Source organism: Zalophus californianus, chromosome 7, assembly GCF_009762305.2.
Source record: "Zalophus californianus isolate mZalCal1 chromosome 7, mZalCal1.pri.v2, whole genome shotgun sequence".
NCBI lineage: Eukaryota > Metazoa > Chordata > Mammalia > Carnivora > Otariidae > Zalophus > Zalophus californianus.
Window position 1 is genome coordinate 74,245,988 of NC_045601.1, and position 24,658 is coordinate 74,270,645.

Genomic DNA, 24,658 nt, shown 5'->3' on the forward strand with positions numbered 1-24,658 from the left:
GGGGGATCATGAACGCCAACACACGTCAGAATGGCAGCATCCAGGAAATACTAAAAGAGCAAAGGTATTTCCTTTGCCATATTTGCATCCCCATTTCTAATCTTTCTTTTAGTTCCTAAGGTGTCCCATAAAGCGGAGCCAGTTAAGAACCTAACATTTTTATTGCACTATGGATATTCATTCTGAAACAACCAGACATCTCTGGGATATTTATTGGGTAACCACAACCGGACCTGGGAATGGGCAGTAGTTCCTGGAAGACAGATGCTTTGTGCTGACCAGGAGCATGCAGTTATGACTGGAGTTGGACAGTAACCTTGCACAGAATTGTATTTCCTTGCTTTGTGCTGGATTATTAATCACTCCAATAACATGAAGCACAATTTATGCCTATCATGCAGAATTAGGAATGGTTGCAGGCTATTCCAGTCCATCATTATGAATGCACACAGATAGACTGCTCTCTACAGCCCCAGAAACCCAGCAGGGCTGAAAGGATGCCGTTGACCATGAGACACCAAAGAAGGTTCTTCAAAAAATAGTTCCAGACTTTCCTTTTGTACATATTTTTGATGGTCCAAATGTTCACACAGTTTGGGAGAGCTGGAATGATTAATACTTTAAAAAGAATCTCAGTTTGAGAATGACATTGACTCAGGGTCCCCCACTAAGGGAATCTTTCAAGTTCTTTGTCACTCATGTAATACCATCCCTGAACAGTCAGCCTATGTTTGGGAGGGGGTGTTTTCTGGGACTTGGGGGATACAGAACAGAGTTGTGTAAAAAGAATGTTCAGGAAAATTAATCACTGGGGATTTCACAGGTTAAGACAAATACATTATATTTACAATGGGGAATTGTATAAGACTTACATTTATTAGCCTTCAGTCCTTCAAAGGAAACTGGTCCAATCTCGTAATATTCATATTCCCAGGTGTAATCAGAATTAGGTGCAGATTGCTGGGACGTTCTGTTAGAGATTAATCTCTGGGCAGACATCTTCACCCTGCACAAATGGAGAAAGGCAAGTGTAGAGCCTGTTAATTCATCCTCAACTGCACAGATACTCTACCTGCTCTTGACCACATTCAGAAGTTCAGAAGGCAAAGGCATCAGTGAGGTCCCATCCACGAGGTCAGGGAGAGGTCTTCAATCGCTGCCTATACTTTACACCAAGTGGCCATTGTTTCCTTTTATCTCTCTGCTAGACTGGAATGTTTTTTTAAAATCAGACACCATGTCTTCTTTTGTTGCTGTCCCCCAGGACTTAACCTAGTGCCTGGCACATAACCAACTTTCAATAACTGATAAATGAAGAGAAGAAAGGAGAGAGTATATCAAAGCCTCTGAGCTTACAACTTCAGCTCCACCACCTATACCTGTATGAATATGCAAAGAGTCTACAGAGAATAAATAAAATCAGTACCAGAAGTGAACTTGCACAGTATACATATATGGAGCACCTGCTGTGCAAAAATAAAGACAAGCAACCAAAGGCTAATGAAGTGGGGTGGCAAAAAGAAAAGAGGTCAACAAAAGCCCCATAATGGGAGAAGATCCTCAGTGGAAGCCTGAATCTTGCCTACTGCTTACTCCTAAAATTTGTCCTATTCTCAGGATGTCTCGAGTGTCTTCTTTGTGATGATTTTAGACTTAAAAACTTTGACTTCTTTGAAACAAGAGGTTGCACTGCACAGCATGGGTGCCAAAGGTGACAAATCAACCGAGCCAGTATTCAATATTGAGCATCTACTGTGTGCAAGACAGTGTACATTATGAGATGGAAGAAGATGCTTGAGATACAAGTACAGACCCTACAGACCTTGCTTTATATTGGGGAAAGAATACAAAGTAACAAATAGCAGTAATATAAGGAAAAATTTGAATGAAAGATCAGCCAAAACCAAGATTCTCTGAGAAGTCACAACCACTGGGTCCCACCCCTAAGAACTTTCTGAAATTCCCCTTATTCTACCCACCTTGGGTCAGTATCACCCACTGCTGCCTCTAGGGCCCAACCTCCAGAGAGGTTGAGGCAAAATCACCATCACCATCACCCCTCTGCCCCAAGGCATAAATCTCATCTTTCCCTTTTCCTTTCTTCCCTAATCCCCAGTCCTGGACCCCACAGAAACAGACTCTAACCCCTCAGTATCATATTGTTCAAAAGATAGTGTGCTCGGATCCAGAGATAGAGGCTAGTATCAGAACTGGAGTGTTACTGTGAGTGCCCAGACAGACAAATCATTCCTTCAAAGGGAGAAGAGAATGTACCATTTCTGATTTGGAAATGAAAGCTATACAAATTTTAAGAAAAGCTGACCTTCAAGGAAGTATTCAGTAGCCTTTCTAACACCAGCACAAAAATAACATAAAACCATTACCACAGTATTATCTTTGGTCTTTTTATTATTTAAACAAGAGATTATTTCCCTTGATGAAATAAATTTCCTCAGGAAATGAAAACTAATAACTCAAACCTAAGAAACACTATGCTTGTTTATGAGCACTTCCTCCAGAAGGAAAGAATTGTGTCTGTGAGAGAAGAGTAGCTCTTCAGTTGTAGGGTTCAGAGATAAATGGCAGATTCGGATAAACATAATGTGCATTTGAGAATTTTAAGACTTTCACACCATGCAGGGAAGATACTAGATTTGAAGCTGGAAGACGAGGGTCTTCATATTTGCTCTACTTCAGTTTGATATGTTGCCAGGAAATGGTTCTGGCTACAGTCACTAGTAGACACCATCATCACCCACCTGGCCCCCTTCTCAAGCTGCCTCACTGGTTTTTCTGCTTCTACCCTTACTGACCAATTGTAATCCACTCTTCACTTATCAGCCAGTGATTTAAAAAAAAAAAATTGTCCTTTTCCTTCCTTTGCTTAATATTTTTAATGGCTTCCCATTGCTCTAAGGACAAAGTCCAAAATCTTTGAAAGGTCCCACAAGGTCATGACTTAGGTCTTAGTGTCTCCTCTTATCTTGCCTCATACCCTATCAAACCATGCTTGCATTTCTTGCAGTTCCTTGGAGACTTCCTGCTGTGTTCCCTGCACACATGCTCTTCCCTCTGGCAAGAGTATGACTCCCACCAGCCCATCCTAACCCATTCCTCCTTTCCTGCTTATGCTTATCTACACTAGGGTGGGCAAATCTGGACTACCACCTGTTTTTGTACAGCCTCCAAGTGAAGAATGTTTTTATATTTTTTCATGGGTGGAAAACAATTTTTTTGAGAGAGAGAGAGCACCTGCGTGCACACGAGCAGGGGGGAGGGGCAGATGAAGAGGGAGAATCTTAAGCAGGCACCACACCCAGCATGGAGCCTGACTCGGGGCTCAATCTCACAACCCTGAGATCATGACCTGAGCTGAAATCAAGAGTTGGATGCTTAACTGTCTGAGCCACCCAGGCGCTCCTGGAAAATAATTTTTAAATAATATTTTGTGATATAAGAAAATTATACGAAATTCAAATATTGGAGTCCATAAATGAGGTTTTACTGGAACACAGCCACCCCTGTTTGTTTTTGTATTTTTTTATGGCTTCTCTAGCATTACAACAGCAGAGCTGGGTAGTGGCAACAGAGACAGTATGGCCCAAAAGCCTAAAACATTTAATTTCTGGTATTTTGTAGAAAAAGTTTGCCAACCCTCCTTTAGAGCAATGGCGGGGGGGAATCTAAGCTTCAATTTTCCCATCAGGAAAATGAAGATGATAACAGTACCTATTTCATGGAGTTGCTGTAGAGATTAAATGTGATGTTACATGAAGTATGGGTAGCCAGGACCCAGTTAAGATCAATACATCGCAACTAGCACTATTATTATAAGCTAAGAAATGCTAGTCTGGGATAGAAAAGCCTAGGCCTCTTCTTCAAGCATCACCAACTCTCCTGCCAGCCAATTCCTATCAAACTCACCACGTGGGTTCATTGATCTGTGCGCCCTAGACAAATGAATAAAACTGTAATAAAAAATAACACAGAGGGCATTCATTTAGATGCTTTAAAAGTTTTAATGAGAAATATATGCATCATGATTCATGTTGTTTCATCAAGTCAAAAATATGGTAACAATCTCTCCTGTTTTTTAAGGAAAATAATATAAAGTCTGGTTTGATAATCTCATTTTTATTGGAAATCAGGTATTACAGCCATGTAATAAGCACAGCAGAGGGAGGCCCTAGATTTTATCTAGTATTGAAATAGACAACAGAAAAATAGCAAAAAGGACATAAAACCCTGAAGGAAATAAAGATGGGAGTGTTTTCCAATCTCTGTGTAAGCTGTTCTCCACATCTGTACCTAATGGTGACCCCCACCTGTGGCTGCCCAGGCCCACACGCTTAGCAGGTCTCCCCACGACTCTCTCAGGTCAGAAAGAAGCATTAGGGCCACCCTCACAGGTCTGGCCAGGAACTAGCAGACTATGTCTGTACAAAACATCAGAGATCAAGAGATCTCAACCCCTGGGGTACCTGGATGGCTCAGTCATTAAGTGTCTGCCTTCAGCTCAGGTCATGATCCCAGGGTCCTGGGATCGAGCCCCACATCGGGCTCCCTGCTCAGCGGGGAGCCTGCTACTCCCCCTGCTTGTGCTCTCTCTCTCTCTCTCTCGACAAATAAATAAATAAAATCTTGAAAGAAAGAAAGAAAGAAAGAAAGAAAGAAAGAAAGAAAGAAAGAAAGAAAGAAAGAAAGAAAGAAAGAAAGAAAGAAAGAAAAAAGAAAGAAAGAAAAAAGAAAGAAAGAAAGAAAGAAAGAAAGAAAGAAAGAAAGAAAGAAAGAAAGAAGAAAGAAAGAAGAAAGAAAGAAAGAAAGAAAGAAAGAAAGAAAGAAAGAAAGAAAGAAAGAAAGAAAAAAGAAAGAAAGAAAGAAAGAAAGAAAGAAAGAAAGAAAGAAAGAAAGAAAGAAAGAAAGAAAGAAAGAAAGAAAGAAAGAAAGAAAGAAAGAAAGAAAGAAAGAAAGAAAGAAAGAAGAAAGAAAGAAAGAAAGAAAGAAGAAAGAAAGAAGAAAGAAAGAAAGAAAGAAAGAAAGAAAGAAAGAAAGAAAGAAAGAAAGAAAGAAAGAAAGAAAGAAAGAAAGAAAGAAAGAAAGAAAGAAAGAAAGAAAGAAAGAAAGAAAGAAAGAAAGAAAGAAAGAAAGAAAGAAAGAAAGAAAGAAAGAAAGAAAGAAAGAAAGAAAGAAAGAAAGAAAGAAACTCTCAACCCCTTACCCACCACAGAGAAAGTGTTTTTTCATTGCTTCTTTTATTCTCCCTTGTACCATTCCTGTTCATCTACATGAACTATTTAGGGATGGCTAGGGAGCAAGGGGTCATACAAGTCACATGTGCAGAGATCCTGAAAGTGGAGAGTCCGTCCTTTAAGAGAGGAGCAAAGTGCTGGCCTGGAGACAAGAGGGAGTGAAGAGCAGAGCGAGACTATCAGAGGTTCTCCAGGGAAGCAGAATGAAATGCTAGACAACTTCTGCCATCATTTTGGTAGCCTTTAGATAACAGGGGGTGGGGCAGGGGGTGGGGGAAGGCTTTTGTTTTTGCTAGCTATTTCATCTAGGTTCTCGAATCCCAAAGTTAGATTGGGGGGCGAGCGTCTCTGGCCCCCCCTCTCAAGCAGCCACCTAGCACCCTTGAAAAAGCGGATGAGGCAACAGTTTTCATCCAAGTCTCAAGGTGATTAGCTTGGGCCACCAAATACACAAGGACAAGAAATAAACAGAAGACTGGCGTCTGGCCAGATTTTGTACACTGTCCATTTTTTGAAGCCCCATGTTGCCTGTCTGAGTTTTGCAGAAACAGAAGCTGGCACTGATTCACCGTTTGGAAAATAACAGTACATCCGGGCAGCCGGCCCCAGAGTCTGATATTCGTACTACAGTGAGGAAGCAATGTCTGAGCCATACCTCCCACCTCCCGGGGTGGAAGAGGCAGTGGGCACCGCGGCCCACTCACAGGGCTGCTGAGAGCAGGCAGCTGCTAGCTCCTGAAGCTAGCAAACTGGAAGTGCAGGGCTCAGCCAAGCAGCTGCCTTCTGTGCCTTTGGGGGTCCTCAGCACCCCCTCCCCAAATCTCCTCTCTGCCCGATTTCTTCATTATATTAGCCTCATGAAAAGCAACTTCCAGAGGAAATGCATTCAAAGCAAGCTTCCTGGAGGAGCAGCTGAAAGCACGTCTGCCAACAGCAACAATAACGAAAAATCACAACTGTACCTCAAAACCACACCTGAAAAGGAAGTTAACCTTCTCCATGTGCGCATGTGGTAGTTTAGCCCAAGGTCTAGGATTGGAGGAAGGAGGAAGATCTCAAACCCAAACCGAGTAAGCACAGTTAGCAGGCTGCAGACACCTCTCAAGGCTGGGTAAACATACCCCCTCCTCCCATACACCTTCCCAACACCCATTCCCTCTCATTCCCCGATCCTTCTTCCTCCGACCCAGCTTCCCACCCCACTCCTAGGCACACTCTGTCCGTCTTAAAGACAGCTCAAGCAATTCTCTCTTCCTCCTTCAAACTGGGAAGATGCATGCAGACATGCACCCTTCCATAAAGTGAGTAAAGGCTCTTCGCGGCCTCCCTTGCAGGGCCATGATGGGTACACATGCCAAGGGGGCTATTTCCTTGAAGTTGGACCTTGATTTCCATACTAAGGTATAAACATCAGCAGATGTGTTTTCCCAGTGACCACCAATTCAGTCATAGGACTAGAACATTAAGGAGAGATCCAAAAGATGCCTATACACCCTAAAAATGTGCGCACGCACACACACACACATAAACAGCCTAGAGCACAGCAAGAAGGGCACTCGGAGAAGCTGCTGGCCAAGGTCATGGATCCAAAGCCCCACAGTAACCAGTATGCACAGAGAAAGACTGAATGACCCATTCAGATTTGAGATCAAAAGTCCCAGTTGCACGCTATCTTCTTTCCCTTCAGTGCCCAAACTTCAACTGTGGGCATGCCAGCCAGGACGCCAACCTCTGTTCCGGCCTGGGTCATAAAGGTCTCATTAGGTCTCATGTACTTATCTCCTTCTTCCTTCTATTCCCAGGAACAACTGTCCCCAGCAAAACAGAGAAGTCACTCTCGTAATCCATCACCCTTTCTCTCTCCAAGCAAAGGCATTTGAGAAACCAAACGTAAAGCCTCACTAGGCTGCATTCTGGCAGCTGAGGAGCCCAAGGTCAGAAGTTCTGAACTGCCGCTTTAAAGAAGCTTAGTCCCCTCGTTGCACAGAGATGTGACTAGGCCCCCAATGAAGACTAAGGGTGCACTCAGCTTGTCCGCATCTCAGTGGGGTAGGACCACACAGAGATCAGATGAGAGTCTGCAAGCTATGAGTCAGGCTCATGATAGACCAGAGCCCCTGGGTATTCCTAACACATTTCCATAAGGCAACACATCCTAGCAAGGAAGTATGCTTTACCTTCTAAAATCAGAGCCTCTGCGGTCTCCTCCCAGGGCAGTGCTTAAAAAAGGCAGACATTTTCCCCCAGTGTACTTTTCCTTTTTATAGACTCTGTGTGAGCCACCACCTTCTACTTCTACTCATTTCTTTAATTTTCAAGTTTGCAGATTCCTTTTCTGTGAACCCATTTTAAGTCAGCAATTTCTTTCATGGAGTGTGGATTTTTATTTTTATTTTTATTTTTATTTTTTATTTCTTTCAATTGAAGATGTCTTGCTTCTGGGATTTTGAAGTCTTCTCCTTTTGACTTGAGCATGCATCTTACTTTTGAAGTCTGCATCTCTGGTCACTCAGTTCAGCCTAGAGATATTACCCCACCCCACCCCCCCACACACACACCACACACCTCTTCCCTTCTCAAATGGACATATTCCCACATTTCTCTACTCCGTCAAGTTTTATGCTGTTCCTGGGTATTTCCTAGAAAGTACTCAGTTACCCAGCAGACCTCAAAAATATGGTGACTGACAGCTGACGGAGAAATTCTGGATGCATCTTCTTCCTGTCTACCCCGACACCTCTGCTGCACAGCAACAACTCGTTTCCAGGAGCAAAACAGGGAACAGCAAGTGTTCCCAAGCCTGAAGACTGCCCCGGTCTTAAAATCAGAATCAAGGCCAATAAAAGAACAACTTCCAAAGCCAGAAACAGGACTTCATATTTTGTGCTGATAAATATTCAGTCAAGATCTGAAATGGCGAGATGCTTAATTAACAAGTGGGCATCCTTCCTCCACCTGCTGGCGCCTCAAAGAGGACAGTGGTCTGGACTCCTAAATCCAGCTCCTTCACTTATGCCCTGGACAGCCACAGAGTAGTCAACAGACTAGAAAGTAATTTTTTTAAAGTTAGCATTTCCTGACTCTGTTCAGTCCAGCAAATGCTTACTGCACAAACTACTAGGTGCTGGGACACAATGACTATCTGTGAGCCCTTCGGAGACGTCTTTGGAGATGGCAGCAGATCTTTGCCTCACACCGTAGTACAGGCGATGCTAGGACCGCATGGACCAGTCCTCCAGTGGCCTTCTCCTCCCTCCGGTGTCTTGTCCGTAAGCACCAACAGGGCACGGCCTCCTCTGCTTTGCTCACCGCTGTATTTCCAGCAACTCACACAAGGCCTGGCTCACAGCAGAAAGGCAATAAATACCAGTTGATTCAGTTTCTCATTCTGTGGAGAAGCCATAGAATTATCTTTTTTTCTTTTTTTTTTAAAGATTTTATTTATTTATTTGAGAGAGAGTGAGAGAGAGAAAGTGCATGGGGCAGGAGGGTCAGAGGGAGAAGCAGACTCCCCGCTGAGCAGGGAGCCCGATGCGGGACTTGATGGATCATGACCTGAGCCAAAGGCAGTCGCTTAACAGCTGAGCCACCCAGGTGCTCGAATTATCTTCTTTCATTCTCTTACTCCACCCTGAACTTGAGAGCAGAGTTCTCCCGTTCTAACAGAAACTTCAGTCGGACAGGGAGAAGAACATCATACCCACACAGGGGGGAAGAAAACACCCCAGAAAGAAGCTGGGAAGCCTCCATCTGGAAAGGATTTTCCAAAAAGAGAGATGAGGCATGGATGGGAGGTAGGTGTGGGGAAGGCAGGCACGCTGCCCCCAGCAACCGCACCTCAGCCCCAGGTCTGAAGATTTAGCAAGGTGGGTTTTCACAGTCCTCCAAGGGCAAGAAACGTAATGAATTGAGTCACACTGACCAAACGTAGGAGAATGATTTATAACCATAGCATCAATTTGGTGAATTACAATAAGGAATAAAATGGCCAAGGAGACCGGAGCACATGCTTCATGTGATCTGGGAAGCAAACTTTAAGATCCAAAGATTTACTGATGACTGTGGAATTAGGGCAAAGGAGTTATGTAATATAATAAAACAGGGCTCTACTCCTCTACCCCACCACAGGATGCTACCTTGCTACTCCTATATCCCAACACGGATGTCCTACTATAGCCAAAGTGAGGCCACTCCTGTGGCGGGTTGAGGTCCCACCCCAGAAATGCATTAAGTTTAACTCCCACCTCTTTCTACATCTTGCTTTCCTTGGTCTGTACTTCAAGGAATTCTAGGCATATTGAGCATATCAGTGGAATCCCAAGTTGACCACTCTATTACAGTAAGGTTTGCTGGGTCCCCGATACTTCCATTTATTTTTTTTTAAATTTTTATTGTTATGTTAATCACCATATATTACATCATTAGTTTTTGATGTAGTGTTCCATGATTCATTGTTTGTGCATAACACCCAGTGCTCCACGCAGAATGTGCCCTCTTTAATACCCATCACCAGGCTAACCCATCCCCCCACCCCCTCCCCTCTAGAACCCTCAGTTTGTTTTTCAGAGTCCATCGTCTCTCATGGTTCGTCTCCCCCTCCAACTTACTCCCCTTCATTCTTCCCCTCCTGCTATCTTCTTCTATTCTGGAGCCTTCACAAAAAGTATGTTTAAAAGTACTAGAGTCAAGTCAAAAAACCAACTATCAAAAAGCAGTGTTTTACCATGAGATATCACTTCACACCCATTAAGATAGCTGTTATATTAAAAAAACAAACAAACAAACAGAAAATAAGTATTAGCAAGGATGTAGAGAAACTGGAACCCTCATGTGTTGCTGGTGGCAATGTAAGGTGGTGCAGCTGGTACCAAAGGCAATATAGCAGCTCCCTGAAAATTTCACCATGGAATACCTTATAACCCAGCAATTTCGCCTCTGGGAATATTCCCCAAAGAACTGAAAGCCGAGACGCCAACAGATATTCGTACACCAAGGTCCATGGCAACATCATTCACAATAGCCATAAGATGGAAGCCATCCAAATATAGATTGGCAGATGAGTGGATAAACAAAATACAGTATGTACATGCAGTGGAATATTATTCAGCCTCAAAAAGAAATTCCGACACACGCTACAACACGGATGAACCTTCAAAACATGATGCTATGTGAAATAAGCCAGACACACAAGGGCAAATATTGCATGATTGCCGTTATATGCGGTACCTAGAGTACTCACATTCATGGAGACAGAAAGTAGAATTGTGGCTGTGGAGGGCTGGGAGAAGCAGGGAATGGGAAGTTATTATTGGGTGGATACAGAGTTTCAACTCGGGATGAATAGTTCTGGAGACAGGTAGTGGTGATGGTCGCACAACAATGTGAACGTTAACGTTATATACATTTTACCAAAATTTTTTAAAGTTCTAAAAACTTTCTTAATAAGAAAATAATAAAAATCAGCACTTCCCACCCAATGTACTTGAGGGAAGTGTAACTGAGAGCTCCCCAAAACAAAAGACCCCCCTGGGGACGTCCAGGCACCCCTCCCCGGGGGCAGGGGGCGTCCTTCCTCTATGGCCAAACTTCAAGTTATATTCAGCTCTGCTCTTTTTGAGAGACTCTGTGGTGATTCCTTTCCGTGTAAAAGGAACATTCTGTCTAAGCCGTGGGGAATCCTCCTTCTCCGTGACCGCTTCCCAAGCCCTCCTTGTGACCAGCTTCACCTTCTAGAGTCCCTGTCATCAGCCAACCTCATTTCAGCGGAAGTCCAGTATCAGTTACCGTTCCAAAGCTTCCAGAGCATTCTTGTGGATTACATTTAGAGTCACTAAGAGGACAGGGCACCTGGGTGGTCCAGCCGGTTAAGCGGCCCGGCTCTTGATTTCTGCTCAGGTCCTAACCTCAGGAATGTGAGTTCAAGCCCCCTGCAGGGCTCTGTACTCAGTGAGGCCTCTCCCTCTGCCTCTGCCTTTTCCCCCCAGCTCACGCACATGCTCTCTCTCCCTCTCTCAAATAAATAAATAAATCTTAAAAAAATAATAATAAAGTCACAAAGAGGAAGCATGTAATCTCCTAACGCTAGCTCTAGCGTCTGGGGAATGTTAACTGGAGACCAGCTAGAATTCGTGGACCTGGGAAACGGGACTGCCGACATTTTTATTTTGCCAAATAAGGACATTTTTTGAAAATGACTATTATTAATAATTAGCATCCTTATAAGAAAAAAGTCATTTGAAGCACCTTCCAAGTGAGGAAGAGATAATCTCATAGGAAAGGTGGCCCTCTGCAAGAAAGGAAAGGTGGCAGGCTGACCAACATTTTCAAAAGAAGCAGGCAGTTTTATGTGGGTGTGCATCACACCACCTCTGTCCACTGAGCTCACATGCTAGCTGCCTGAAACAGCTTACATCTTCATTCTCTCTGAAAGCAAAGGAAAGGACTGAAAGGGACGTGGTGAGATTTTTTTCTACAGAATCTATGATTCTGTAACTTAATACCAAGATGCTTTCCATTTGCATCACAAAATCAATGATGTGTGTCTATTTGTAAAAACCGTGTGTGTGTGCACCTGAGTGTGTATATATATACAGTACAATCCGGGTATGGTGCTTTCACAGGCTGAACTGTGTCCCCCTAAAATTTGTATGTTGTAGCCCTAACCCCCGCATACCTCAGAATGTGGCTATATTTGAAGACAGGGTCTTTAAGAAGCAAGTTCAAATGAAGCCATTAGGATGGGCCCTAATCCAATCTGACTGGTGTTCTTACAGGAAGTGATAAGGACACAGAGAGACACCAAGGCCACCTGGGCACAGAGGGACAACTGTGTGAAGGAGACAGCAAGAGGAAGGTCACCTACAAACCAAGGAAAAAGGCCTGAACAGATCCTTCCCTTAGTTCACAGAGGAAACCAACTCTGACCCCTTGATCTTGGACTTCCAGTCTCTAGAACTGTAAGAAAATAAATTTCTGTCGTTTAAGCCACTCAGTCTTTGGTATTTCTGTTTTGACAGCCCTAGTGAACTAATACAGCTTAGATGAATTAAATACACTGTCCTAGAAAGTCCATTAAAAATGACTTACATTATACCAACCACTTCTACTGTAACTAAACAACAAATATATTTCTGGAAAGAAAACCATTTTTAAAATGTTATTAATCTATCCCACTATATGTTGTCTTTGCCAAATACATTTATGACATTCCCATCAACATGTCTTTCAAGAAGAAAGAGCATTAGTTTTGTACATGCTAAAATTAGTACGGGTCAATTCAGCCCAACAAGGGTATTTTAAACACAATGAGCTCAACTATGAAAGATGTAGTAGATGTTGAAACGTCAAGGCCTGTGCCCTCAAAGAATCTGGGCTTGTCTTTGAAACCAAGTTCTCCTCTGTTGAAGTCACCCCTTCAAATACACACGCACAGAGGTTAAGGTGCAACACAAAAACCTGATGACACAGGCAGACAATAGGTGAACAGGCTCATCACAAAAGGGAGGCTCCTTATAGCAAAGGAGCCAGGTGGGGGAAGGCTCAAAGACAGGCAGTCCTCTGAGCCTTTGCCCACTCTGTTCCACCTGCCAACCTGGATTGCCATCTACCCCTCACTCAGGATGCCTGCCAACCTTTGAGAATAGAGCTCAGTCACCACTTCCCCCACAGAGTCCTGCCCAAGCCCAAGAGGACTGTGTCCCTTCCTTCAAATCCCATCACATGGAGTACCTGAATCTCTCACTTTAGTAAGGAGAGTATAAGTCAGACTCCCTCAGGATCAGACTTGGCCTCTCACCGAACTCTTCTGCTGATTTATAGAGCTGCTATTATAAAACATCACAGCCAGGTGAATTACCATTTTAACAGTACTAGGGAAACAAGCACCATTTCCATTTTAATTAGCAGAGTTTGGGAAACACTTGGCATAATAGGGCTAAGGAGAGTGAGACTGGCCATATCTTAAATCACTTTGAGGATGATCTGGCAAACAAGCCGACTTTGTATTTATTGCTCACGCTATCTGTCTCCAAACGGCACACACTGTTATTTACGGCCCCAAGCTGAATCGTTCTTTTGACAACACAAGCCAAAAGGAGAAGGACCAGGTATTGCAATATCTCTGTTCCACAGAAAAGGAAATGTAAACTAAAGTAGAGGTTTATGTAAGGGCTCCAGACAGAGCCACCAGAAGGCTAAATTTTCTAATGATTGTCTTATCCTCCTCAGGATAAGACATCCCCCTGGGATTCTGAAATTAAGGGGTGTGTCTTTTTAGTCTCTCCTCCTGCCTTGCCCACTGCCGACCTCCTACAATCCCTGATGATAAGCAATCGTAGTCTGGTAGAGCAAGGCCAGCCAGGCTCCGGGCTCCCTGGGGCCTCCTCGTCTGCAGGGAGGGCCGGTCGGAAGAGAGCCAGAGGGAACCTACCACAGGGAGGGTCAGAAAGCCGGTTCCCCACTCTGCCTGCCTAGGTACTGGGGATGTTAGCCCCCCAAGTCTCGGGACATACCTGGCTCATCCTCCTGGAGCATCAGTTTTAAAAGAAGACTTGAAAGATGATTTTTTAATAGTAAATAAGTACAGATATGTTATAGAGTAAACTGCAAATATCAAATGAATGTTCAAGATAAACCCAGACTTGTTGCTGGTAGCCTTGGCCTCTGCTTCAGGCGCCCAGAAATACGGGTTAACCATCCTCTCTTGTTGAGGCAACTTAATGGAGATTTTAGAGGAGCCCTGGTAGGAGTATATGTCGGTCTACATGATACAGTTTCTGGATCTCCAGATCCTCATCTGTTTCTTTCCTTTTTCTTTGGTTGTTTTTTGTTTTTTGATTCACACAAGAGAATTATATTTTGGGGGAAAATTTGCACAAAGGTTTATAGAAAGACAGGTGCTATATACACCCACATATCCTCAGTTATCTCAAAGTTTTCCTTCTTGATCAACCAGGCAACCGTAGAGTTGACCTGTAGGGAGCAGCTCCTCCAGCTTGCCCCACCTTTGCCTTTAATTGTTGTTTTTGCTGTTACCGAGGACGTGAGGAAAACAAAGGCATCTTTGAGGAGAACAGTTATTTGAAGCTTATAAATTATTTTCACTTGAAGGGTTATAAAATTTACTAGTGTTCTCTAGTCATGTGAACATCCCGTAGATCTTGGTAACACAAGCAACAATTCAACCCAGACTTTAACATCCATAATTTTAGCGTTTCATAAAAAGATGCTCAACTTCTGCTTTTGTTTACTTCACACCTCGGCAACACCATAATGGATAGAAGAATCACGTTTGCAAGGAAGGAGAAGCCAAAAATGCATACTTTACTCTCTTTCTAATAGGACTAAGCATTTCTTATTCTCCAGTCAAGAAGAAAAGTCACTTTGCACCCTGAGATAAGCCAAAAATAACACGACCATGCTGTTTGAAAGTTGGTCCCCAAAATAATAAAACTTTGAACATGTCCCATAAGCCTGAAGTCCCTAAGGAAAAACAATTTCTTTCCTGATTGTTTGCTATGGAATGTCTGAAGATAAGTCATGACTTTGGGGGAATGTGGTGATCACATGCAAAAGTTGCCTTCAATCATTAACAAGAGACTAATGGACACTTGAGAACTCTGATATTATGGGGTATTTTCTTTCAAGTATTTATTGTGTTTTTATTTGACGAGCCAGTCTTCTGAAGCCTGACTCCCTTGCACTCTGGGCAAGTAAACATTTTCTTTCTTTTTCTAAATGCTCCTACCTCCAAGTCTGAAGTGCATGCAACAGCAAGCAAACAGACCATTACTCTTTACTATTTCAACCCAAGCATATATAATCCATATTCTGAGCCGGCACAACTGTGGGACCTGATCAAATGCCAATTTTATTCTTCTCTTCCATTGTCCTTTAAATATGGATTAAGTGGATTCATCCTCCCTGTCCTCGGACGAACACTTGGGTAGATCCCATGACTTTTCTGCTCAAGCAACCACTTCAAAGTTCCAAAAGAATTCAAATGTGCAGTCTGGAAATAAAAGAAACTCCATCCTGATTATAACATTAAATGTCCTGGCCTATGCCAGCGAGGTTCTGTTGTACGCTGCTCTCCTGCAGGGACTGGGGGAAAGTTGACCTCTTTTCTTTTCCTCTACCTTATGGGCAACTGCCGGCCAGTTTCGCACATCAACAAGATCAAAGTAGGAGGACAGGGCTGCATTAACTGTCTTCACACACTCTGTTTATGGGTGCGTTCGTGATACTCATTTTCCTTCAGCTGACTGCTCACTCTTACCTTAGCCTCTGGATTTCTGGAAGCTCTAGCTGCTGGGTGCCCTCACTCTTGGGCTGAATTTACAGTGGCTCCAGGCCAGTCCTCTCACCCACATGGTCCTACCTGGCCCACAGGAAATCCTCCGGCATCTTTTGCCCTAACGAACTCTGAGAAGGCAGGTGATCCTACTGCCCAGGCCACCACATGAGTGCCAAATGCAGGAAACGCATTTACAGGTGAACTAGTGGTTCCTCAAAAGGCCCCCCTCACTAGGTTTGGGATGAAGGAAATGATCTTTCCGAATAAATCTCTTTAACACAACTGCCTCTCTTAACCCTCATATTCTTGAAGTGGCCAATGGGGTTTGTGAGTTATGGAAAAGTTCTCAAATAGCTACATTAAAATTTCTACTTGGTGGCCTAGCACTTTCCTTTGGAATTTCAGATAACTTGAATGTGTGGCTCAGTCAAAACTTTAATTCAGTATCCTATTTACATACACACACGTACAAATGTTTAGGATAGACCACTAATTTCCAGTTATTTTTAAGGTTCATTTTACTCTGTCTAATAAAGTTGAGAAATTTGAACACTGAAAGGGGCATTTAGGGACACACAAGTCAGTACTCCCTCACTGGTGGGGAATCCTGTGCCAGTCCTGACACAAGATCACCCAACATTGGCTTGATCTGATACTGGGAACATACCTACTCATCTTCCTCAGATATCTGAGGACTGGCCTTATAACTGGCCAAGGCTCCTCTCTGGCAGGTGAAACACTCACTGTTGCTCATATGGCCTAGTCTTCAGACCCTCATCATCCAGGTCACCTTCCTCTGGATGCTGCAAAGTTAGTTTCTGTCCTCTATTAAGGGGCCACCAGAAGGGGACGCTTTGTGGAGGGACTCTGGGCTCCCTTGATCCAGTCACTGTAGGTTGGGGGTAGATGGTAGTGGTTAAGGGCCCAGGTTCCCCGCTCTACTACTTACTGGCTATGTAATCTTAGGCAAATTGCTTAATCCTTCTGTGCTTCAGCCTCTTTATCTGTTAAATGAGAATGGTGATAATTGTTTTCCCTACTTCATGGGGTTGATACAGGGATTGAGATAAAATTACAAAAGAGTCATAAATGTGCTTGGCACATAATAAGCTCCATACAAATGTCCATAAAAAAAAAAGGTCTGTCCTTGTCAGTGCAACCCAAGTTTGCTACTGAGAAGCTACTTCACATTATGGTCCTTGCTACTGAGAAGCCACTTCACATTATGGTCCATTCAGAGCTTGGCAGGGGTGGGGAGGCGGGCACTGAAATTCCTGGGATTCTTTTCTTTCACGTGAATTGCTGCCTGGTGGGGCCACTCCATCTTTTACTTTTTAAATTGACTGTGAACCTAAATGCAGGACTAGAACTTCAACCTTCTGAGAGCTCAACATTTTGTATTATTGTCTCTTGTCCAGATATAAAATGTGTCTCATGGAGTATCCTCCTAGATTTATAGTTGCCACATCTCTGATAAATGTCCCCTCTATGTCTTTCTCCTGATGAATAATACCCAGAGGTGCAGGGACAGGGCCAGAGCCTTGTTGTACATCCTCTCTTCCCCTGCTTTATCCTTAGGGACGGAATGAGACTTTGTAAAATGCTTCTGGCAAAGGCAGGACACACTGTGGAGCATCCGTAATGGGGGGCAGGGACCAGTGACTGAATTATTGTATGTCCCTAGCTTTGGGAAGCCCTGTTTGTAAAATGTAAAATAGTAACAGCCACCTAGCTGTGAGAAGTAAAGGAGACTGCACTAGGAAGCACCTAGCCAAATCACTGTCACACTGAAGACATTAGAGGGTCAAAAATAAACATTCTCCAGAAGAGATCACATATTAGGCTGACCACAACACTATGAAACTTGAAGTCAACCACAAGAAAAAAATCTGGAAAGACCACAAATACATGGAGGTTAAATAACATGTTACTAAATAATGAATTGGTCAAACCAGGAAATAAAAGAAGAAATTAAAAAAACTATATGGAAACAAATGAAAATGAAAACACAATGGTCCAAAACCTTTGGGATGCAGCAAAGCGGTCCAAAGAGGGAAGTTTATAGTAAAATAAGCCTACCTTAGGAAGCAAGAAAAATCTCAAATCAAAATCGAATCTTACACCTACAGGAGCTAGAAAAAGAACAAAAAATGAACCCTAAAGCCAGCAAAAAGAAGGAAATAATAAAGGTTATAGCAGAAATAAATGATATAGAAACTAAAAAGACAAATAGAACTGATCAATGAAACCAGGAGCTGGTTCTTTGGAAAACATCAACAAAATTGATAAACCTCTAGATAGACTATTCAAGAAAAAAAGAAAAAGGCTCAAATAAATAAAATTACAAATGAGAGGAGAAATAACCAACACCACAGAAATACAAACAATTATAAGAGAATACTATGAAAAACTGCGTGCTAACAAATTGGACACCTAGAAGAAATGGACAAATTCCTAGAAACATATGCCTACCAAAACTGAAACAGGAAGAAATAGAAAACTTGAACAGACTCATAACCAGCAAAGAAATTGAATCAATAATCAAAAAACTCCCAACACACAAAAGTCCAGAGCCAGATGGCTTCACAGGTAAATTCTATCAAACACTTAAAGAAGAGTTAATACCTATTCTTCTCAAACTATTCCAGAAAATAGAAATGGAAGGAAAACTTCCAATTCACTCCATGAGGCCAGGCTTCTCCTGATAACAAAACCAGATAAAGACACCACAAAAAAAGAGAACTACAGGGCAATTTCTCTGATGAACATTGTTGCAAAAATCCTCAACAAAATACTCAGCAGACCAAATCTGAGGATACATTAAAAAAATCATTCAACACAATCAAGTAGGATTTATTCCTGGGTTGCAAGGTGGTTCAATTTACACAAATCAGTCAACATGATACATCACATTAATAAAAGAAAGGATAAGAATCATGTGATCATTTCAACAGATGCAGAAAAAGCATTTGATAAAGTACAACATTCATTCCTGATAAAAACCCTCAACAAAGTAGATTTAGAGAGAACATACGTCAACATAATAAACATAATAAAGGCCATATATGGAAAAGCCCACAGCTAATATCATCCTAAATGGGGAAAGTGAGAGCTTTTCTTCTATGATCAGGAACACAACAGGGACGTCCACTCTCACCACTTTTATTCAGTATAGTTCCGGAAGTCCTTGCCACAGCAATCAGACAACAAAAATAAAAAGGCATCCTAATCGGCAAGGAAGAAGTTAAACTTTCACTCTTCACAGATGACATAATAGTCTATGTAGAAAACCTGAAAGAGTCTGCCAAAAAACTACCAGAACTGATAAATGAGTTCAGTGAAGTCACACGATACAAAATCAATGTACAGAAATCTGTTGCATTTCTATACACTAATAATGAAGCAGCAGAAGGAGAAATTAAGAAAACAATCCCATTTACAACTGTACCAAAAATGAAGAGATAGCCAGGAATGGTTTGGTCTGGGAATAAATCTAACCAAAGAGGTAAAATATCTGTACTCTGAAAACTATGAAACACTGATGAAAGAGATTGAACATGACTCCAAGAAATGGAAAGACATTCCATGCTCATGGATTGAAAGAACAATTATTGTTAAAATGCAACCTACTGCCCAAAGCAATCTACACATTCCTATCAAAATACCAACAGCATTTTTCAGAGCTAGAACAAACAATCCTAAAATTTGTATGGAACCACAAAAGACCCCGAATAGCAAAGCAATTTTGAAAAAGAAATGCAAAGCTGGAGGCCTCACAATTCTGGACTTCCAGCTCTATTACAAAGCTGTAGTATTCAAAATAGTATGGTACTGGCACAAAAACAGACACATAGATCAATAGAACAGGATAGAGAGCCCAGAAATGGACCCTCAGCTCTATGGTCAACTCATCTTCGATAAGCAGGAAAGAATGTCCAATGGAAAAAAGACAGTCTCTTCAACGAATGGTGCTGGGAAACCTGGACAACTACATGCAGAAGAATGAAACCTGACCATTCACTTTCACCACACACAAAAATAAACTCAAAATGGATTAGAGACCTAAATGTGAGACCTGAAACCATAAAAAACCTTGAAGGTAGCACAGGCAGTCATTTCTCTGACATCGGCTGAATCAACATTTTCTAGATAGGTCTCCTGAGGCAAGAGAAACAAAAGCAAAAACCAACTATTGGGACTATATCAAAATAAAAAGCTTCTGCACAGTGAAGAAAACAATCAACAAAGCTAAAAGGCAGCCTATGGAATGGGAGAATATATTTGCAAATGACATATCTGATAAAGGATTAGTATCCAAAATATATGAAGAACTTATAAAACTCAACACCCAAAAAACAAATAATCCAATTAAAAAATGGGCAGAAGACATGAATAGACATTTTCCCAAAGAAGACATACAGATGGCCAACAGACACATGAGGAGATGCTCAACATCACTGAGCATCAGGGAAATGCAAATCAAAATAACAATGAGATATCACCTCACACCTGTCAGAATTGCTAAAATCAACTACACTAGAAACAAAACAGGTGTTGGTGAGGATGTAGAGAAAAGGGAACCCTCTTGCACTGTTTGTGGGAATGCAAACTGGTGCACCCACTCTGGAAAACAGTATGGAGGTTCCTCAAAAAGTTAAAAATAGAATCTACTACAATCTAGTAATCACACTACTAGCTATTTACCCAAAGAATACAAAAACAATAATTCAAAGGGATACATGTACCCCGATATTTATAGCAGCATTATCAACAATGGAAAGATCCCAAATGTCCATCAACTGACGAATGGATAGAGAAGAAGTGGTGTATATATACAATGGAATATTACTCATCCATAAAAAAGAATGAAATCTCGGGACGCCTGGGTGTCTCGGTTGGGTAAGTGTCTTCCTTCAGCTCAGGTCATGATCCCAGGGTCCTGGGATCTAGTCCTGAGTCAGGTTCGCTGCTCAGCCGGAGCCTACTTCTCCATCTGCCCCTCTCGCTGCTTGTCCTTTCTCTCTCTCTTCCAAATAAATAAAAATCTTAAAAAAAAAAAAAGAATGAAATCTTGCCATTTGCGATGACATGGTTGGAACTAGACAGAGTATTATGCTAAGCAAAGGAAGTCAGGCAGAGAAAGACAAATACCATATGCTTTCACTCATATGTGGAATTCAAGAAACAAAACAAATGAGCAAAGGGCCGGGGGAGAGGCAAACCAAGAAACAGACTCTTAGCTATAGAGACCAGATGGTCACCAGAGGGGAGGGGGTGGGGGATGGGAGAAATAGGTGAGGGGGGTTAAGGAGGGCACTCGTGATGAGCACCAGGTGATGTATGGAAGTGCAGAATCACTATATTACACACTTGAAACTAATATTACACTGTATGCTAACTAGAATTAAAAACTTTAAAAAAATAAATAAAAGGTCAAAAATAAGGGATTCAGAGGAATTCTCATTGGCAAAGTATCAGGCCTAGAGAAATAGGGCGGAGGAAGGCTACATTTTCTAGAATGCACAGATGATATAATTTGCACGGTAAAAGGTGACCCCCACCATGAGCAGAGTGGGGTGAGCTTTGAAGGATCAATGGGGGCAGCCAGGGAGAGGTGAGTACATCCCCACAGAGGCAGCAGGATAAACAACACAGAACAACACACACTTGTATTTCACAAAACAATACTCTCCCCTGCATATACAAAGCACTCTGATGTTTTCTCTTCCCTTCTATTTAATTTGGTGTTTAAAAGATGCTGGTGCAACTCACTACATTCATATTACCCTAACGAGTCATAACCCACATTTGAAAAGTGATGGATGTGGCATGACCCAAAGCAACCGGGTAAGTTGCTAGATGAGAGAAAGAAGTTAGTTTGGTATAAATTGTCTTTGCAAATCCTTTCCTAGGTGGTCTTGAGCTTTCTCCCTTAAAAATCTGCTCTGGAATGTTGCCAGGATTCAATATATCCCTCTTTTGAAGTCTGGTTCGGTGCTCCCCTATCAAGCCTGCTGAAAGGTGATTGTGAACACTTAACACTGCTCTAGAATGTCTGTTATTTGGGCCTTGAGCAATCCAGCCCAGTCTTGGGTTTCAAGATCTCTTAAGGGGGTCTTATTTCTGTGCTCCCAGGAGCACAGGAACTAAACTGGGAGCAACTCTGCCTTCTCCTAAACTTGCTGATATCATCTCATCTTCCATAAACACTGCATGATCATCTTGATCAGGGCCTGACTCCTTGATGTGGGCACCCCAGCTCACAGTAGCCTCTCCATTCTGGACCTTACCCTTGGCAGGCCCAGGCCACTTTCCTGCCTGCATTCTTGGTAATGCACCCCATGTGTACCTAAGGGACACTAGCCTCACTAGTTTCCAGACCCCTACTCCCCACTATTGACTGGAGGATTCGGTTGGAAAACTCTCATATCTCAACCTAATTTTTTTTTTCATGTGCAAACTGGCAATACTACCACTTACCTTTGGGGTTTTCATGAGGATTTATATATGGAAGTCCCCTTCTTTTCCCTGGGGTAGCATGGACAATTTCCCCCAAGCTCCCTTTGCTTTCAGGACACCATGAAATGTTTCCTTTTGTCATGAGATTAAATCCGGGGTAATAGCTGGCTTTCCTCAAGTCTTCTAAACTGCTGCGGAAACCACAAAGCCTCAAAACAAGTTTCTAACGAGGCAACCTTTTTGTCTAACTCAATTAATTATGCAGAAAGGATGGAAAAGGAAGAAAAATGAAACCGCTCTTTCCCTCTCATCAGTAAAATGACCTGCGGGCAGGCTCCCTAGTGCTAACGAAATGAATTAACTGTCAAGCCAGGGTTGCTTCTGGGAACCCTGCCCGCTGCTGGGGGCGTGCACCCTGGGCCAGCGACCGACCGCGCATTTTCCCTGGACGCGCAAGGTCCCCGCGCCCAGAAGGGCTCTCCGTTGTAGATCACAGCGGTGGCAAGCAGGCCAGGACGCGGGAAGTTTTCTCACAGGCTGGAGAAGGTGTTCCACGGCCCTCCCAGTGGAGAGGAGGAAACCCGCCCAAGCCCTTAGCTCCGAGCTCCACCGCCTCCAGCCTTTCCGGACCGGCTGCGTCCGCGGGCTGCGAGCAAGGTCTTAAACTTGGGTGCTCTCCACGCGGTCTCACTCTTCCCCTGGGCACCCTCAAGCCCCAGTCCTCCCCTTCCCGCTCCCATCCTCCCAAACACCCCGCCCCCCCAACTAAAAACCACCGCCAAACCCAATCGAGCCCGACTGCCTTCTCCCGAGCCTCCCGACCCCCGTGCCGCGGCTCGGCATGGCCCAGAGCGCCCCGTCCCGCCCGCGGTTACCGGCTGGCGCTCCCCGGCCGGAGGGCACCGCTCCTCCGAGGTGCGTGAGCGTCGCCACCGCCTCCACCACCTCCGGCGGCCGGGGCCTCGGCGAGTCGCTCCTGGCGCTGCGGTGCGGCGGGGACGCGCGCTCCCGACCTGCAGCCCAGGCAGCAAGGGGCGCGGGGGCCGCCTCCGGAGCCCGGGGCCGCCGAGGCCAAGAGGAGGCGAGCTTTGCCCAGCCCCGCCCTGCTCACGTTGCCCCCTCGCTGTCTGCCTAAGAGCTTTCCGCGGGGAAAGGAAAAGGAATCAGAGAATTCTTTACCCTCCCCAGCTCTGCATTGGGTCCCTCAGGCCAGTTTTGACTAATGAGCTGAGAAAGAAGGAGTGGGGCAGCACGAATGAGATTTATGAGAAATCTTTAGCTTTGAGTTCAAGTTCATTAAGGCCGGGGTCCTCCATCATGAGCTACTGAAATTACCTCAATTTCAGTTCTGCCTTCTGCTTGCGGTTGCAGGTGCCAACGGATAGTCTAAATGTCCCCCAAACAGGGCCCCAGAAGGATAGGACTGGACCGAGAGTAGTTTCAAGTCAGCAGACGTGGCTCACTCCCCGCTTCCAGTAAATATTTAGAGTCCATATTCCAGGCCAGCCACTGATCTGGGCGTTGGGGAGACTACCTCCTGGACCTTATAATTCCAGTAAGGAGACACTCAGTAAACATAAATAGTGAGCTAGGTAGCATGTGCAGTAGCAGTTAGAGCTATAGCGAAAAAATAACTCAGGAAGGGCATAAAGAATGTTGGGGGGGTGCTGTTTTAATTGGGTGGTCAGAGGGGGCCCCAAATGAAGGTGGGTCTTGAGTAAAGAACTGAAGATGGGAGAGGAAGTCCTGCTGGCATCTGAGGAGAAAGCGCAGCTCCAACCGAGATGTTCTTTATTGTGTAAGGCATTCTTTCACTACGCCACCATAGCAGGCATATTATTGCCAGTTTACAAATGAGGACACTGTAGTTTAGGGAGGTTGAATGAATGGCCTGAGGTCACAGATTAGTAAATGGAGGAGCTCAGGAAGCCTGGTGCCCCAGATCCATGGTTTATGCAGGGCCACAGCCCAGTGGGGAAAATGCACCAAGAGCAGCATGCATGCCGGCTGGCGGCCGTGGGATTAACTCCATCTCTCGGTGTCAGAAAGAGATTCCTGAGTTCACTGATTTTGTTAAGCAGCTAGTTTCATTACTGCGTGTAATATGAAATATTTTGCAAACTGCCTTTACAGCCCCGTGTATGATCCTCACCCTCATCCGCAGGCAGTTTCATTCTCAGTGACACCATCTGGCCATCTGTGATGAGATTCATTAGTCCTTCCCTAACTCTGCGCACTGCTTCCAGCCGCTCGCGCCTGATTATGTGGACACAATCCATCACCCCCGCCTTGGAGCCCGCACGGCGTGTCAGCAGGGCGCGGTGAAGCCATCAGAGAGAGCAGGGCGGCTGAGCTGGGGGCACTGAGGCAACAGCGCCAGCCAGCCAGCCAGTCTCTGCCTTAGCAGTCAGAATCTGATGGCCTCTTTGGGGCAGAGTGCCAGTGGCTCATGAGGCCAAAAACAACGGCATATTGTCCTGTGCGGTAGAGGCCACGAACCATCACTTTCAGGGGCTGGGGCTGCAGTGTCCAGGGCCAGCAACACCACCACTATGATGGCCGAGCTCCCGTTTCTCTCCCAGGTGTCTCTGCCTTCCCATGGCTGCATCCATCCCCTTCTTCCCTCCCCCAGTGCCAGGAACATCTTCCCACCCGT

General features: G+C 43.9%; 1 protein-coding gene across 2 annotated transcripts in view; it reads right to left on the minus strand.

The window, feature by feature from the left end:
* Window positions 1-24,209, minus strand: part of MRAP2 (melanocortin 2 receptor accessory protein 2) — a 49,452-nt gene extending 25,243 nt beyond the window's left edge. Inside the window, exons 1-2 of one of the 2 annotated variants that reach the window (XM_027602945.2) lie at window positions 24,155-24,209; window positions 873-1,006 (exon numbers count right to left, since the gene is read on the minus strand). In XM_027602945.2, the coding sequence (XP_027458746.1) occupies window positions 873-999 (127 nt within the window). In that variant the 5' untranslated portion in view covers window positions 1,000-1,006; window positions 24,155-24,209. Of the gene's footprint in view, window positions 1-872; window positions 1,007-22,877; window positions 23,095-24,154 lie in introns of those variants that run through there. The other variant, XM_027602944.2, reaches the window with a different exon arrangement.
* Window positions 24,210-24,658: the final 449 nt, after the last annotated feature.